The following is an 18,764-nucleotide window of genomic DNA, read 5'->3' on the forward strand; positions in this document are numbered from 1 at the left end:
TCAGACCACCTTGAAATGTCATTTTCAGTGATAGCCCACAGCACCGTGCTCTCATTAAATAAGGTAAACTGGTTCCAACTGTAGATCCTGGGTCAGAGAAACATTGCGGAAGCACAGATAAATTGGCCTGATGAATATTTCTAGAGTCAAGCCCTTGAAACCCATGGACTTTACTTTCCCAGGCCTTCCCCATCGCTAAGCAGTAAATCCTTGACTATGTTGTAATTTTGGCTTGAAGAAACCCCAGGGCAGAGAGCACAGAAGACTCCAGTCCTTTCCCCAGGAAACCTGGGAAGCTGAGTGGAGAGTGTGTGGCTGCGCCATGCTACCTCTGACAGACAGTTTCCTCTCCTCCAGCAGTCAGGACAGTCATCCCAAAGTCCAGAGAGTTCCCACGGCTCATGTCCTCCATGTAGGTGGTCAGTGGTGTGCACTGATAATGGCCACTTCCTGCCACCAGGAACTGCTAGAATTCTGAGATTTTGTTTTATTTCTTCAATCTCGGGTTTTATTTGCAGGGAAAGCAAGCTAAATAACACTGAAATTGGACACTAAAAGTGGTAGTAAAATTCTTGATGCTTCCAAATTTAGGCCAATGAAGCCACAGGCTTTCAGTTACTGCTTGAATAAGTTGGTGTCGCTTCTTCAAGAGCACAGCAAGCCACATAGACATATACTCTCAGAAGCAGACAAAGGCACAGAAAGGTGGATGACTTGTCTGAAGACACACAGCAGGCCCTGCCCAGTGCTCTTGTTACTGTGCTGCAATCTTCAAGAGGAATTTTATAGGGTGATTTTCTTTTATTGGTAAAGAAATCGAGGCTGTGAGAAAGCAATCTGACTAAGTGTCAGGAAAAGAACTAAAGCTTTATGGGTTTTAGGATTTTACATCTGAATCTATTTCATGACTTATTAAGAGAGTGTCTAGACAGTAGGCATAATATGAGTTTAAGTTACTAATAATAACTATTTTCTGAGTGTCATGAAAGTTAGCAACTTGAGATGATAAAGTATAAGGAACAGATTCTAGCAGCCTGGGGCACCACCATTTGCCAACCATAATGTTAGATAAGTTCTTGGTCTCTGTGTGGGACTGTTTTCTTTGTATGTAAAAGGAAAATAACAAAGAAGGATTTGATGAAATAGTGCCGAGTTTAATGTTCTGACACCTAGAAGTTCACATACACCTTGGCTTTTGCACTGAGTGAAAAAAAAAAGCATAGGCCATATGAACTTCCTTTCCATATTTATCATGGCAATGCTTTTGGCAAACAAGAAGCAGAAAACCCAGTTTGAGGAAGCAGCCAGAGAGGGGCCACACTGACAGACCTCTGGAACTAGAGATGGAGCCAGCTGCTGTGATGGATTGATCCAGTAGCTGTGCTCACTCTTTCCTCAATCCCCTAATGCCAGTGTTGTTTTTAGACTAGCTGCCAGATACAGTCTGGACCTTAAATCCACTCCTTACCTACTCTAAAGGATGAGCAGAATAACTTCTCATGATGTTCTAATAAAGGGTCCTGAGATCACCTTTGATTGATTGGAAAAGTTAGTTATAAGCCTATCCATGATTCACCAGTGATGATTCTGGCTAAGTCAAGTTAATAGAGCCTATGTTGAAATAAAGATGGGTCCTTGAGGAATATGGCACAAAGGTAGAGAAGGACCCTGCACAGAGCAGGAATGCTGCTAAGACAGAAGAGTCGGGTGAGTTCTGCATGCTGGTGTGTAGGGTGTGTCTATCAATGACAGCATTGCCACCCACTCAGTGGTTGGTCTCAGTGGTGATGTGGGTTCTAATAGCTCTTGATGTTCAGAGGTAGAGGCAGAGCAGGCTGCATGAAAGACCTAGTGAGCACCGTATATGATCTCTGTGTGTTACCCATCAATCCACAACAGCTCTACAATGGGTATTCTCTGTGCATAATGATAGTTCTAGCTTGGCCTTAAACTCTAGGCCAGTTCGATAGAAACCTCGGCTTTATCAACAACCTGACAGACTCTTAGCCTCAAAAAGGAGTTTTAAAAATGTCCTCCACCCAAGACCTAGATTCGGTCACAGTGAACAAGCTTGCTGGTTCCTTCTGCAGCAAGCTACCCTAAGCCTGCCAGCACTACAGCCAGCACGAACTTATCTTAGTTTCAGAGGTTACAAGACTAAAGTGACTGAGCAGGATTGCATTCTTGGAGGGTCATTTCTTGCTTTTTCCATCATCTAGAGGACCACTGCATTCTTTGGGTAGTGAATGGCTCCTCTAGGACCCCTGCCTCTTCTCTCAAAGAACCCCCAAGCCAACCACAATAATAATTTCCTTGGCTCAAAATCCTCCTCTTAGTCACATCTGCAGAGTCCCTTTCGATGTGTAAGGTAATAAAACTACAAATTTGGATATGGACATCTTTTCACACTTGGGGATCCATTGTTCAATCTAGGAACAGTAGGAAAGAAGAAAACAGAGTTCCAAATACCATCAGTACCACCATCACTACCACAGCCCCTCAATATGGGGACCTACAGAGGCTGCTGTCAAATGCTGCAATAGTAAATTACCAGCTCCTATCTTTTTGCTTTTTTAATTGAAAATAGATTTTTTTCATACACTATATTTTGATTATGGTTTCCTCCCCACTTCCCAGCTCCTCCCAGTTTCTCCCCCACTTCCTCACCCAACCAAATCCGCAGCCTTTCTTTAGAATACAAACAGGCATCTTATGCTTGGAAATTATCCACACCTGTTCACACATCCAGATTGTCTACAGCATGCCACACACTGGCCTACAATCCCCTGGAATTTTAAAATAGGTGCGCATCGTTTAAATGCACATAATTTTCTTTTTCCATTGTACTGTGAACATTATAAATCATTTTCTGAGTTTAACCTAAGTACAGTGCAGTTTTGTTTATTTCTTTTCCTCAATGTGATTGGAATTGTTTTCCTTCCAAAAAGTTGACCCAGATTTAAGAATACCCACAGACTTTTAGCAGCACAGGTGTGGCATTTGCTTTGCCAGTGGCCAACATCTTCCCTTTGGTAATAAGCATGTAGTGCATCAAGTGAATAGCATTTGACTCGTTACCTAAATTTAGAGAGAAAGGAAAAGATACATCCTGAGAAAGATTTGAACGGTCCAAACTCCTGAGGCCTTAGCATCAAACATGCACTGTGAGAGCAAATGACCCTTCTTCTGTGGTCGCTGGCACTGGAAGCTGGTCATCTGACTACTTGTGGCTATGGCAGGTGACTAGGGTCACATGTGAATGGCTTAGAGTTCTGAAATCAAAGAAGCAGGTTATAAAATAACAGGTGGGGGCAGTACACAGCTGAATCTGACACTCCCAACTGGATACACCAAGTCAAGCTCTAATGGGAAGGCACTCTACTCTTGGTTTTATGCAGAATATATGACTAGTCCAAAAGTCTGGAGGTGAAGAAGCCATCGTCTTCTAAGATGTCCCCTAGCAATCCAGTCTTTCTAAGCAATACAGTACATTCAGCATATTGCCGTTCTGCGTTAGCTTGAATAGTCATTTTAAAGGTGGCGTGTAAGTCATAGATTTGAGAAAATTGCCTATCGGCATTACACTAATTACAAAAATTGAGTGAATTAGAATATTAATAATCTCATCAGGGAAATCAGTACACAATTCACTTAGCTCAATGTTTTATTTGTCAGTTTGCTTTGTTCTGCTCGTCACAAAACAGAGGCTTAGTAACATATCTTCCCTTGTTCCTCCATCCTGTTCTTGGAATAAGTATTATTGTTTTCTAAAAGTTCCATGAGATGAATCACTGGATGCACTTGGCAGCATCCTCTTGAAGTAATGGAAATCTGGAGTCTAAGCAGTTCTGATGAAGACTTTATTTTTATTTTATTTTACTTATTAAATTGTTTTTAATGCCTGACAATTCCACTCACATATACAATGAAATAAAAAAGCATATCTCCTTCTTCCTACTCCCCTGCATATCCCCACCGTGTCTCCCTACTAACTTCATTTCTTTTTTTCTAGAGATTTATTTTTAATTTTGCAAATGTGTATATCTTTGTGTCGGTATATACACCTAAGTGCCAGTGCTAACAGGTGCCAGGGGAGTCAGATACCCCTAAATCTGGAGTTACAGGTGGCTCTGAGCCACCCAACCTGGGTGCTAAGAGCTGAGCTCAGGTCTGACACATGAGCAGCAAGTGCTCCCAACCATTGAGACATCTCTCTGTAACTCCCCTCTCTTTTTTCCTTTCTTTTATGGTATTTTTTTTGGGGGGGGGGAGGTTGTTGTTCTTTGTTTTGTTTTGTTCTTTTAGATAGCTCACAAAGTAGGATGAGTGCTGTCTTTAGGTCCATGGGCTTAGGGCCACCCACTGGAGCACAGGAAAATTACCAGTGGGAACACGGGCAGAAAAGAATGATTCTCCCTTCTCCGGCAGCAAACAACTGGTAGTGAGTCCTCATTAAGAGCGGAGCCTGGAGTATATATACCTCCCCTATCTACGCCAGAACTGAGGCTTGATGCTTGCATTTAGTGCAAACAACCGCAGCTGTGTGCGTTCCTGATAGTGATAGTCCGGTCATGTCTTGAAGACAGCATTTCACTGCACTCTTCCTCATCCTCCAGCTCTCCCCTTTTCCTGCCCCCTCCCACGACATTTCCCAAACCACGGTGCAGTGGCGGAGTAGTCAACAAAAATATCCCAGTTAGGGCTGAGCACTTAGTCTCTCCTTTTTAGCACTTTTAACAGTTACTAATCTCTGCATTCGCTACTGGCCACGGAAAAAGAAAGCTTCTCTGACCAAGGTAGAGCAGTCCAGGTTTATGGGTGTGTAAACATAAATGTTTAGAAACTGATTTGGCAATATGCCCAAATTCCTTGCATGTATTATTGAATTTCTTCAGCTAAGGTCCTATGAGCAATAATAGTGTCTTGAAATTGTTTCATGGAGGCACTGAACTCAATCTTCGACACCTAGCAAATCCCCATAAAAGAACATTTGGGCTGACGAGGGAGGGTGACTTGATTGGAGGAGGGGGAGGGAAAGGTCAGGCGGCGGTGGGGAAGAGACAGAAATCTTTAATAAATAAAAAAATAAATAAATAAAAGAAAAAAGGAAAAAATCTTAAAAAAAGAATAATAAACAAAAAACTAATGGTTAAGGTCCATAATAAATATAGTATTGCAAATAAAAAAAAGAACATTTGATTATGAAGCTAATTTAGAAGTGACACACAGGAGGCAACTTGGTTTGTAGCTGAGGACAGTCAGAAACATGACATATACCCTGGCTCCTGAATGCTCACTACAGTGAAACTCCTGCAGCTCATGCCATGGCCTCTATGACTGCTGAGACCATCTGCAACTGATGAAGATACCCTGAAGAATTAAGTTCCCCCATCCCACCTGCAGCCTGCCCATTCCTTATGTGTCCCATGAGGGCTACAGGACCAGCCAAATAAAGTCATGCAGCTACTGCATAACATAGGCACAGCCCTCCTTCACTGAAGATGACTGGTCTTAACACCCAAACTTAGCCCTGTGAAGGCAAAAACTTTCAGGACCCTTTGAGTTAGCAAGCAGCACTGTAGGGCCCTTCACTTTTAGGATTCGATTTTCAAAATAGTCATCCTTTAATCCTCACTCTGTTTCTCAGTGCGAGGAGTCCCACTTTCATGCACTTATCGCTAATCCACCCAGAAGCGAGCAGTGGAACATCCTTCACTGTAGCTGGCTGGTGAAGGGCTCTACTCACTAATCAGAATCACGCAGCCTGGTGGAGTGGGCTTCACCCAAGCTGGAGAGAAAGCTTTACTTTCTAGGGAGAACCTTTGTTTCATAATAGACCCTGTCCACCCAGCAATGGGTGTCAAAGTATTTGGTCTTGGGGATTCTGTAGGTTCCTAATTATTACATAGAGTCTTACAGCTCTAACCTAGGCTGTATACATCTATCAGTGTTTACTTACTTAAAAATTAAAGCTACAATATTTTGTAATATTACTAATTCATCTACAATAATTATAATATACAGCTACATATTTAAGAACATATTTCTATAAAAATAGTTAAATTTTCTTTTGAAAATAGCTAAAGAAATAATGTGCTTTTTTATAAATTTATTATCTGAAAGGCAGCTGGGTTCACATATGACATAAAGTAGAGAAAATGGCCTCAAATATAAATATAACTGGGAGAGGACTAATACTTCTATAGCTTATTGGTGTACTTGTGTAGAGTCTTTCCTAGTGACTGAATAGTAGATTCTCAAAAGTTACTTGATATATATGGAAATTCAAATAACTTGATTTTATGCTTTATTCCATAATTGACAGCTACCATAAAGGGGGAGCCAATTTTTTTAAGAGGGTATCCCCCGGTTGATGACCACAATCCAGAGGAAAGCCATACGTCTAAGAATATAGGGGCAGCATAAATTGGACTTCATGGGTTTTAAAGAGAGAGAGAGAGAACTCAAGGTTTTGTAGGTAAGAATGGGGTCCATAGATCTAAAAATAGTTAGAGGATGGGGTAAATAAAACCAAAACATATCATACCTCAGCTGAAATAAGGCCATCATAGATCGTTGGTTGGGACTGCTAATATTTTTTTGTAGTTACATGAATTGTTTTATGGAAATCATTATTTCCTTGAGCAATACAGAGTTATCAGCTGTTGACACAGTTCATTATAAAATATTTTCAAATCACATTTGCTAATATCAGTAATTTAATCAGGGGATCTTTAAGTGTTGAGAATCTGTCAAAGCTCACAGTGCAGATAAACGTTTGCCAGAATTCTGGTTTTTATCTGAAATTCAAATTTCCTTATTTGCAGTAAATACTAGCATTTAAAAGTGAAAAACTTATTATTTCTTTTTGAAGAAATTATATTTTCCAAGACCGATTAGCCACAAGTTGTTTTTCTTCTTACTTAAAAGGTATTCCAGCAGACAAGAGGCTAGTTTAACTGGTAACTCAATCACATGCAAATATTTTTCCTCAAGAAAAAAAAAAAAACATTGGCTGCTGATGTACAGCTTTGTGCTTATCACCATTATGTCTCCAGGGTTAAATGGTCATCTTGGAAGTTTTATTGATAAGATTCTTGGTTCTTCATTCAAGACATTCCCATGTAAAATTGACTGTTTGCCCAGGCAGGTGATAAGGAATATGGTTAAGTCTTGCTGCCGTCTCTGTTTTCATAAGCTAGCACTTTCGACTATCGTTTCTTCTCTACCATCAGAGCCATTGTATATATAATTAAAACAGCAAATAATATCTTTGAAGTGTTATGACCTTCCCAACTGCCTAAACAGTTCGGAGCCCCTAATCTGTAAACTTTCACAACTACCATTATTTATAGTATTAATAGTTAATGTTCATAAGTATGTTCCCAGCATTGTTTATACACTGATTATTCTAATTTTCATATGTTCAGATATACAGAAGATCTAACACAGTAAAGAAAGCATATTTCTTTTGAATATAGATTTTTATTATTTTTGGTAATTTTTATACATAAGTAATATATTCATATTTATACATCTCCCTTGCCCCCTCAAACTTTCCTGTACCCCATACTCCCTCCCAACTTCATGCTCTCCTCATTATTATTATTGTTATTGTTATTTATGCATACATGTGTATTTCTCAATACAACCTGCTGTGTCCATTTAGTGTTTCTTATATGTACATGTGTCTAGGGCTGACTACTTGAGGATTGGAGATCCTATCAGAGGACTTGTCCCTAGAGAAAACTTAATCTCCCTCTCTCCATAGCCAGTAATTACCTGTATGCTTCATCTAGGGTGGAGCTCCATGAGCCTTCCTTGTTCATGTTGGCATGTTGACTGATATTGTCATCATTCAGGTCTTGTTTAGGCAACTATGCTGTTGAGAGTTCATGGGTGCAGCATTCATGTCATATAGAAAAGGCACTGCTTAACAGAAGATGTTATTGTACTCTGACTCTTCCAACCTTTCTGCTCCCTCTTCTGTTATATTCCTGGGACCTAGATACAGAGGTTGTACTATAGATGTATCATTTAGGGTTGGCACCCACAGAATTCTCGGCATCTTAACCAGTTGTGACTTTTGTGATAGTATCCATCTGCTACAAGAATAATTTTCTCTGATGAAGGGAATGAGCAACATTTATCTGTAGGAATAAAGATAAACATTTAGGATATATTTGGATATTATACTGTTTAAGAAAGTGGCAGTAGTGGGTTTTCCTCTAGGGACCATGACCTTACCAGCAATGAGTAATTGGTTTTGCTGATAGTACCGAGAATGAATTCCTTTCTGTTGTGTGGGTCTGCAGTCCAATTACGTGGCTCTTGGTTACCCCTAAAATATAAGTGCCATTATTGCACCCTGTGGGATATCTTGTCGCGTTCATTGTTGTGGATCACAGGCTTTATAGCTAAGTAGGACTATTGCTTGTTTGTCTCCTTTGGCAGTTTGCACAGCACCTTCTAGTAATAGGAGAACTGGTTTTCAGGAAGGAGGCTTCCAAGGCAGCATGAGCTCCGTTCCTCCAGGTCCCATGTCCAAAGTATGTGGTATCTTCACCATTAGTGTCTACCTTCAAGTTCTGGGAAGGAACCAAGGACAATGACCTCTCTCTCTCTCTCTCTCTCTCTCTCTCTCTCTCTCTCTCTCTCTCTCTCTGTGTGTGTGTGTGTGTGTGTGTGGTATGTGGGGGGTGTATGCATGTGGGGTGTATATGTGTGTGGAGTAGGGGGTGTATTGTGGGGGGTGGGGGGTGTATGTGTGTGGGGTGTGTGTGTGTGCTTGTGTGTGTGTATGTGTTATGTGTGTTCTGTCCTATATATAGCCTATACAGTTTGGGAAGTCTCTTGGACTCCCTGACCAACAACTCAAAGAGACAAAGCCAGGTTAAGGAAATGCTAACATTTATTTGGTTTCATGACTGCAAATTTCCTATTGCAAATGAAGTAGCCTTGAGCTGATGATTCCACCTGATCATGGCTTCTCCTGTGTGGCAGGGACTGTGATGCTGTGTGTTATTTCTGTGGAGGATCTGGCCATGTACGGTGAGAACTTCATACCAGAGTGTGCGCTTATACAACTGGTATCAGGTGCAAGAGTTTCTGCAGTTTTGCATATTTCCTTTGTTCTTACTATCTTAACTAGAAGAAATAAGAATAGATACACCTGGGAAACGTTTCTTTTTCAATTTTAATTTTTAAAAATGTTTTATACAATATATTTCTTTCATGTTCTTTTCCCTCCCTTAACTCCTTCCAGATCCTCCCCACCTCCCTACCCACCTCTCAAACAGAGGAAAACAACAAAAAGCAAAACAGAAAAAAAGAAAACTAAAATAGACAATTGAACGAAACCAAAGAAAATCAGTAAGACAAAAAAGTAACACAACAAAAAAAAAAAAAAACAAACACAAAAAAGGCATGAATTCTGTTTTTTTTTCTTGACCGACTACTCTCAGTATGGGGCCTGTCCTGGAATGGGGGTGGTATTTCCAGTAGCATTCCCTTGAAGAAACCTGACTTTCCCTTTCCAGCCTTTAATTGCAGGAAGCTCCTTGGCTATGGGTGGGATTTTGCATCCACTTCGCTTTCTCAGTGCTGGGGTTGTATCTGGTTGGAACCTGTGCAGGTCTCATGAGTGCTGTTATATGTACATCAGCCCTGTTGTGTCTGGAAGATGCTGTTTTCTTTGAGTCATCTGTCACCTCTGGCTCTTACAGCATTTCTGGCTTCTCTTCCACATAGGTCCCTGAGCCTTGAGTGGGGCAGTTAATTAAAAAGAAAATGGTCCATTTAAGACTGGGTGCTCCAAAGTCTCTCACACTCTGTGCATCTCCCAGTTGTGGATCCCTTTCATTACATCTACTGCAGGAAGAGCCTTCTCTGATGAGGGCTGAGCAAGGCACTGATCTGTGGGTATAGCGATGTCATTAGGAGCCATTTCGTTGCAACATTCCTTTAGCAGAATTATAGTGGCAGGTATTCCTCTAGGCCCATGACCTATCTAATCTAAGGTTCTTGGGCTCTCATAGAGTGGCCCGTAAGTCCATCTAAAAGGTGACCATTCACATATCATCATGTCACTATTGCACCAGGATATCCTGCAGTCTTGTAGGTCTCAGGTTTGTATCTTAGTGGTACTGATGATGACTTTCCTCCTCTGGTAGTGTGTAAGTACGTTCCGTTGCCATGAATGCCAGTCAATAGGAATGAACATTCTCTTTAGATTACAGCTTGATTTTCCCACGTTTGATGACATAAGTAGTTGCATCTTCAGCAACAGGCTCTTCCCTTTGGGTTACAGAGTAACTAACAGCCTTAGTAATAGTCTGTGACATTTGGGGATGCCGGGGGGAGGTTCAGGGCTGATAGAATCACTTTGCCAATATTCAACAGGGAAATAGTTTGTTGAGAAAAGCCCAACGCAGCCCATTAATACTAGTTTATCCTCCCCCCAGGCGGTACAGATGCTAACAGATATTACTGCTAAGTCCCTACTAAGCAAGACTTTTTAAGTTTTTGAGAGCTTCATACATGAATACTTATCTACATCACTCACTTTTTCTCTCACCTCAAATTTTTCCTAGCCCCTCTCTTTCAAATTCATGGTCTCTTCTTTAATTATTATTTTATACACACACACACAGAGAGAGAGAGAGAGAGAGAGAGAGAGAGAGAGAGAGAGAAACTACCCCCTCTCTTAAGTGCCACTCATATGCACTTCTTGCTTATCGATACATGTATATGACCACTTGAGGTTGGATATCCTATGCAGGAACTCATTTCTGGAGAAAACTAATCCTCCATCTTCCTGCAGATACTGACTACCCAAAGCTCTTCATCTAAGGATAGGAGCATGTGGAATTTCCCTTGTCGTTGGCACGTCAGCTGCTGTTGTGATTATGCTTGTGGATATTTCATAGTTCTATTTTCCCTGTCATGCCTAGGGGACCGTATCTAGTAGTGGTCATCCTGAACTTCTGGCTCTTAGGATCTTTCCACTACCTCTCCCCTGATATTTCCTGAGCCTTGGGTGTAGGGTCAGCAAGATCTTTTAACTGTGCTTCTCTCTAGCCTGTGTATCCTTTTTTTTTTTTTAATTATTTCAACTTATGTCTCCTGCCTGAACCTGAAACACCCACAGGGTTGATAGACACAGCAGCAAGCTAAATTAATCCTTTACATGTAGATCCTTTAGAGCTTTGGTGACTAAGTTCTATTTTTATAGCCTACAGTAGAGCCAAGAGTGTATGTGGAACCGACATCTGCTATGTATAGTAATGTGGAGTAGAACACTTAACCATTGGAAATGACAGAGTACAGAAGGCATCCATCTGAGTGCCTTCCTAATCCTTTCACAGGTGGATTGAACGTCTTTAGTTGTCCTCTTAGCTCTAGTTTTACCACCTGGCCTGAATGAAGGATCTGGTACAACCCATACCCTCCAGGAGTGTGATGCCGGTGTGAGATCTGGACACAACTACGGTTTTTAATCAGTATTTCTCTCCACTGTTGTGGAATCTTCTGAAACGGTGTAGGCAATGAAGGGGTGAAAATTGCCTCCCCAGCTGTCCCGGCATGTCTCCTTTCACCTCCTGAACTTAGATCAGCCTGTGCCTCTTAGTTTCTTCCCAAAGCGAAGCTAGTCAGCAGTTATCGGAGCCATGTGGTCCATCCACCACAAGGCTCTCAGCTGGTCTCATTTTAGCTGATTTCCTCTGTACTTGTGGACCTGGCTATGAACCCCAATAAATCCCAAATTCAACACCATCGTGGTTTCTTTCTCTCCGAGCTTATGGAGGTAGTTTTGTTTTTCTTGAATTGTTAGCTTTTATTGTTCTTGAATTGTTGCTCAGTCCCTGCCATGGATTATCTCTAATATATTTAGAGACAGTAGTTACGATGGTAAGTACCAATGTTTCATTTGCTTTGTTCTAAAGAAGCCTGGGCCAGTGCTTTACCCTCACACCTTGGCTCACCCAGAACAGCTGCTCTGCAGCCTGTCTCGTGGCACTTGTAAGTACCTCCGTTGTAGCATTTATTGCATTATATTATGCAATAACAATAAAATTTTATCACAAAGTAAAAATGTACAGAACTGGCTTATGAGCTCCCTGAAGGCACAGACAAAGTCTTATTTGTTATTCAATTTTCAGTATGAATCCAAACATCAATCAAATAACTGCATTTTTCAGAATATAATTGTGCTATTTTACTGTGGTATAGGTGGCATTATGTCTTGATGATATATTCTACTTTTATATATGCCATGACTCAACCTTAAAATAAGAAAGATTTTAGCCTGAACAAGCTATTGATATGTCTGAGAGTTGAGGAGAATTTCTGTACCACCTAACTTTGTCTGCTCTGAGCACCCATGGTTAGTGGCTTCTCCTATTCTCCCTCCAGCAACACTGAAGGAACTAGTCTCCCAGACAATGATCCGCTGGGCCCAGGAGAACCAAATCCAGGATGCAGAGTTGGTGAGGATTATGTTCAACCTCCTCCGGAGACAGTATGACAGCATCGGGGAGTTACTACAGGCCTTGCGGAAGACCTACACCATCAGCCAGGCCTCCGTGAGCGACACCATCAACCTGCTGGCTGCCCTGGGCCAGATTCGGTCCCTCCTCAGTGTCAGGATGGGCAAGGAAGAGGAGCTTCTCATGATCAACGGGCTGGGGTAGGTCACTCACAGCAAGTGCAGTTTTCTAGAGATTTCTCTCTCCTTGTGGCAGTACATCCTTGTTGCATGAGCTACCTCTGTGACAGGAGACGCCAGACTGCCTGCTGTGCAGGGTGAAAGAGCATTACTAAAAGAAATGAACAGGATTCTTAGAGACTCCTACGAAAATAGCCTACATGGGGTCATGAAAACAAGTCTGGAGGAGAGGGCAGTGTGCTTAACCTGAGAGAGAAACCATTTGATCACTGGAGCCTCTGGCTGGGCATCTTCAGAGGCGTCTGGGATATTCCCAACTGGCCCCTTTTTCCCAGTTCTAAAACGTAGATTGATTTTGTTTGTTCTTTGAGATGCCTTGAGCTATGACAGTAGCTCATGGATCTGCCTCACGAACTGTGGAGACAAGACAGTTCCCGGCAACCTTGGTGCCAGGGGAATTTCCTTTCAGTGCAGAACATAGAGGAGAAAAGAAGTGCCAGTGAGGTTCAGTGGTCAGCCCACAGTGTCACATGATTAAACTCAAAAGCAACATTCCTCCCCATCCTTGGGCTAGCAAACTACAGAAGCATCACTAAGGACCAGGAAAGTGGTTTGCATGCTTCTCATGAAAGAAAGGGTATGTGCATGCATGCATTCCCCAAATTCACTTGCAAAGATGAATATTGTAATAGAAATGAAGAGACTTTTATACGACGGAAATGAGCTGCAGAAATAGGCCCTCCCCCTCCAGCCAAGTTTCAGGCAACTGTTGCATCTCCAGACTTCTATTTGCCTAAGCATCGTCGTGTGACATTGTGTGAAGTAATGTGAAGGTGTGATGTTGTTGCGTGTTCGTGCCATTGCTTTCTGAAGACAGAATGGTATCCACAAACCTATGGTATAAGAAAAACGTGTAGTTCTGTCATTAAGAAACTGAGTACAAAGAAGCACAGCACATAGAAAGAAAAGAAGTTCCGGGGTACACAGAGAAAGAAAAATCCGGTGATTTAGACGGTCTTAGAATTTATTATAAGCAAAAAAATTAAAGGGAGAATTGTTTAAATATTATTAGAAATAAACATTTAAAAAAGAAAAGGCACTTAGAAATATTTTGTGCTTCTTTTTGATGTCAGCTAAAAGAATCCATATGCATTTTGTGACCTAGTGCCTTCTTATTATTTTTCTCAGCCTATCATTTTAATATTCCTCGACCCAAATTGTGTTTGTGTGTTCTCATCCCTGGATTTTCAGAGCAGAAGAGCAACAGGTGCTGAATTCTTTCTCCCTCCTGTTTTTCTGTTAGGGACATAATGAACAACAAGGTCTTTTACCAGCACCCCAACCTAATGAGAGTCCTTGGCATGCATGAGACGGTGATGGAGGTGATGGTGAACGTGTTGGGTACAGAGAAATCACAGGTAATGCCATACTTATCAAGAACTTGACTCTCAGGGCAGGAGTACTCGCTTGGGTATCTATTGCCTCAGTTTTTCCCCTGGGAGAAAAGATTTTTACAGAGCCAAAAGGATCCAAGAAGGGGACCATTGCTTCTGGCATAGGGTGCAACTTGGAATTTATTCCAGTTTTCAGGAGATCTTACTTAGAATGAATGGTTTCTTTTTGTTGCTTTTGCATGTGTGTATATATGTAGTATACATGCATATACATGAGAATGCTCACATACATGTGGATGCACGTGTGTAGGCGTGTATGCACAATTATGCATATACACATGGAGGCCTGAAGTCGACATAAACTCTCTTCCTAGATTGCTCCCCCATTTTATTTATGGAGACAGGGTCTTTCCCTGAACTCAGATGTCACAAATTCAAATCGCCTACCTAAGCAGCTTGTTCTGGGGATCCCCTCTCTCTGCCCCCTGAATGGTGGGATTATTGGTGGGCTTATTCCCACTTTGCTTATGTGGGTGACAGGGATCAGAACTTGAGTCCTCACACCAGTGCAGGAAGCATTTTATCCACCAACTCATCTAGACTGCGTGACTTCTGAAGGCAAAATGTGGAGTGTGGTTTCAAACGCCACAATTTCTAGAGTGCCACAATCCCAGGAGTAAGTGGTGTTCTCATTTTATTCTGTTGCAGTGATAAAAACACTGGCCAAGTGCAACTTAGGGGAGAAAAGGGTTTATTCGACTCATACTTCCAGGTCACAATCCATCATCTTGGAAAAGTTAAATCTCTCCACAGAACCCTCAGCACATCTGGATGCCACAATGACTGCAGACTTGAGAACTATTTCTTAGAGCTCCTCCCGTGATTCTAAAGGGAGGAAGCTAAGATCTTTCTAGGATTCCGACATTGTTCATTGAGCATTGTAAGATCCAGAATAAGCTATAGCTTGCCACAGATACACTAATCCCTCTGTTAAGCAGGGAAGGCAAGCAAATCAAGTGATGAATGATTGCACCTCCATGCTAACTCGTATGTGTGTGATGACAAGTGCCTTGGGCACCAGTAGAAGAGCAGTGACTGAGGCCACATTACTTGGGGGTCACAGAAACAGGAAATATCAACTTTGGAGCCTGTCCTGGAACTAGCTCTGTAAACCAGGCTGGCCTCGAACTCACAGAGACCCGCCTGCCTCTGCCTCCCGAGTGCTCGGATTAAAGGCATGCGCCACCATCACCCGGCGCCTTTCAGGCTTTAACTGTGGGGCCCACCCTTGGCCCAGAGGACCTGCATTTTGATGGACTGCTGGGCACTGTGTTTCTGTGATCCCCAGCCCTGTTTCTGATGTTACTGTCCCACGTTCTACTCACTCCACCCAGAAGCAGTGGCCATGTGGTGGTGCAGTTTTGTGGGACGTGTAAGGAGGCGGGTAATGACTGATAAATGTTTTCCTTAGAAGGACAGGTCTTGGGGACTATAGCAAGATTCTTAGGCATTCTGTCCTTCCTAGAAACATCTTAGGCAGAAGAGGTGTAAGGAAAAAGTTCATGTTCCAAACAATTCATAGCTTGTGAGACTTCAACCTAAGCCTCCTTTAAAGCCCCAACTGGTCACGAAGGCCTCATGATAGATTCTTCTCTCTAATACTTCCTGCTTCTGCCCACAGATTGCCTTCCCCAAAATGGTTGCTAGCTGCTGTCGCTTCCTTTGCTATTTCTGTCGAATTAGCCGGCAAAATCAGAAGGCCATGTTTGAGCATCTAAGCTACCTGCTGGAGAACAGCAGTGTGGGCCTAGGTATGTGTGGCACACGGTATCACTTCCAGCTTTGGACCTAGGCGGTCCACTCTCCCTCCTGACTCCTTAGGAGAAAAGGCAAAGAATCAGCCTGTATGTGATGATGCTTGTAAGTGCGAAACAAGACCAGCCTGTCCCACAAACAAGTGTGTGAAAGCATGTCTGTGGGCTCCACTTTCCCTATAGATGTTCTACCAACTGCCTGTGGGGCCTAGTCAGTCTCCTCTCTCGGGTGCAGTGGCCCATAGTTTGTGAGATGCTGCCTGGAATGGAGGATTACTCCAAGGACAAATTCTCTCACAGCCCACTCAGCTCATCAGTGAGCAGAGCGCTTAAGACCAAGGTCATGGATCCAATCCTTTCCTGGCAAGTTGGCTGCAGGATTCCCTCCTGGCCCACCAGCCAACCAGCAAAGTCTGCCCTTAGCTGCATAGCAGCCTGGCCAAGAGCAGCTAGGGAGAATGGAAATGGAGAGACAGCAGTTTAGCACCGCTGCGAGAAATGCAGCTCACGTTTCTGCCTGGCTCCCCATGCTGGACATAAACCAAATGAGTTTACACAAACATACACTGGAGATGTGAAATCTCACTTTCCTTTTGTTTATCAAATACAACCTCAGGCTATTAGCTTTGTTGTTGTTGTTATTTTTGTTTTTGCATTTTTGTTTTTCGTTGTTACTTTTGGGTTTTTTGTAAAATGTCGCTTGAAGTTTTTCATAATTGTAAATCAAAAATATGTATCAGAGACAGCATTGGTACTCTAATTTAACTATATGGACTTGTGCTGTTTGACGCTGTTTTTAAACCCCAAGTGTTAGCCCCAGAATTTTCCAAGTCCTTTGGGCCCAATGAAGGAGGCCCCTGAGCCTTTGGAGTGATCACAAAATGGAGATGCCAAGAAGTTTTGTGTTAGGAGGGTACTTGAAACTATGTGGCCACAACCCATTTTGTAGGGTGATTCTGTTTTAGTTAGTGTTCCCAACAGTGATGAGCAGGAGAAGGAAGGACAGCAAACAAGGCTTTTGTAAAGCTGAGCCCCATGTCTCTGTGCAGCGTCGGCCAGGTTTCAATGTATTTGCTGCCCTCTCCTGTCCACATCCATGCACTGCACTCTAAAATCTGACCTAGCTGGCCTTAATGCTCCGCTTCTTTTGCTCCATCCTCAGCTTCCCCATCAATGAGGGGGTCCACCCCACTGGACGTGGCAGCCTCCTCGGTGATGGACAACAACGAGTTAGCACTGGGCTTGGAAGAACCAGATCTTGAAAAGGTAACTGGTTCTTGGGAGACAACATCTTATTTTTCTCGTAACTCTGTTGCAGCCACACAGAGAAAAAACAAACCAACACCTAGGTTTCCATTCAGGTCCATTTTATATTGGTGAAAGTGTGGTGTAATATGAGTGCCTGGTATACCACCATAGGCCCCAAGGGTCACGTATGACCAAGAATAATCAGCTTCTTGGACATGAGAGTATGGGCATTTGTGTTCTTCAGATGTGAAGGCCCCATGTCACTGTTCTGCGTGGGCATCACTTGAATCCCTGTAATTCATGAGTCCATGTATGAAATAGTTCTAACAGGAGGTTGCAAAATCAATGTGCTGGCCACATGCACACTGCTGCCCCCTACTGGGATCGTGAATCCAGTCCCTAATAGTGACTATCTACAGTTAAAAAAATTACAGTGCTCTGTGACTTAGAATCACCACTCTAGAAAGTTCTCCACCCTTGATACCGAGTTTCTGTACTCATCTTCCCTGGGGGTGCTGTATTAATAATTAGTAAGTGGAATGTTCCAAGTTTATAGGAAAGAAAATGTTCATAGTGGGCCATGGTGGGACTTTGGTAAGTATTCAGTTGGAAGATTTTCCAGCATGCCACTCATGAAAGTATTGACTTGAGTGGACGACAACTGGTAAGATTAACAATCTGAGTTGTACGTGTGGAGAAGAGCAAATGGGTGAGCAAGGAGTGGAAGAAGTCAAAGGCCACCGGCACTCCTCTGTGAGTGGGTTTAAGAGCATGAGCTCAGAGAAAGCAGCTACTGAGGGATGATCAGAAGCTGTCAACTGCACTGTTAGGAAAACATGGAGCGTTTGGGGCTCAGCCAGGAATGCCCTGTCTAAAACAGTCAGAAAGCCAAACATGGCAGAAGCATCAAATGTGTGCAAGCTTGGTGAGAAAGGTGATGGGTGTGGCCAGAAATTGGACTTTATTAATAATAGAAGTTCATGTTCATACAAGATCACTGTTTGCCAGGTCGCACTCTGAGTGCGTCCCACAAGTTAACTCATGTGACCCTCAGAAGAAGTCATTGTATTATTGTTATTATAATTATTATTACTATTACTATTATTGCTCAGAAGTTATGGGCAAGGAAATGGGATTAGGTCATGTCCTCAGTGCCACACGGTAAGTGACTCAAGAGCCCCTGCTTGTTCCAATTATATTACAGTACCTCACTGGAGAACCACGAGTAACAGAAACTGCAAAGGCCCCCAGCGGGGGAGCAACATGATATGTTGTGTGGTCTTGAAGGTTGCAATCAGTAAGGAAACTGACTGGAATAGAAACAAGGGCTGGGGTGAGAAGAATTGCTAAGAGTGGTCTTCGGTAATCCAGGCACAAGTGGGTGCTGACTTCGATTAATATTGACAAGGCAGGTGTGAGGGGTGTTTGGGTCCAGAAGACCTAGGGAAGACAGATAGCAACCATTAATCAAATATTGCTTTGGTTCACTTGCAGGCATGCCCAACCTACACCCTAAAGGTCACATGCAGCCAAGGAGGGGTGTGAAAGCAACCTAACACACCACTTCAGAAACTTAACGATATGATGAAACTTTGTTTTGCATGTTTGTGACTCAATTGTATAGCCCTCGAGCATATACTC

At 42.5% G+C, this 18,764-nt stretch overlaps 1 protein-coding gene across 14 annotated transcripts in view; it reads left to right on the forward strand.

Moving 5' to 3' along the window:
- The window catches only part of Ryr3 (ryanodine receptor 3), a 528,284-nt gene that overhangs the window by 358,144 nt on the left and 151,376 nt on the right, over positions 1–18,764 (forward strand). For all 14 annotated transcript variants that reach the window (XR_007590437.1, XR_007590438.1, XR_007590440.1 and 11 more), the window contains exons 39-42: positions 12,415–12,688; positions 13,971–14,085; positions 15,743–15,872; positions 17,038–17,141. Coding sequence is in view for 8 of the 14 variants with exons in the window: in XM_050134439.1 (XP_049990396.1) it covers positions 12,415–12,688; positions 13,971–14,085; positions 15,743–15,872; positions 17,038–17,141 (623 nt within the window). In the remaining 6 variants the exon portion in view is untranslated. The remainder of the gene's footprint in view (positions 1–12,414; positions 12,689–13,970; positions 14,086–15,742; positions 15,873–17,037; positions 17,142–18,764) is intronic.

This window comes from Alexandromys fortis, unplaced genomic scaffold (assembly GCF_014885135.2).
Source record: "Alexandromys fortis isolate MF-2015 unplaced genomic scaffold, M_Fortis_MF-2015_v1.1 scaffold_6, whole genome shotgun sequence".
Taxonomy (NCBI): Eukaryota; Metazoa; Chordata; class Mammalia; order Rodentia; family Cricetidae; genus Alexandromys; species Alexandromys fortis.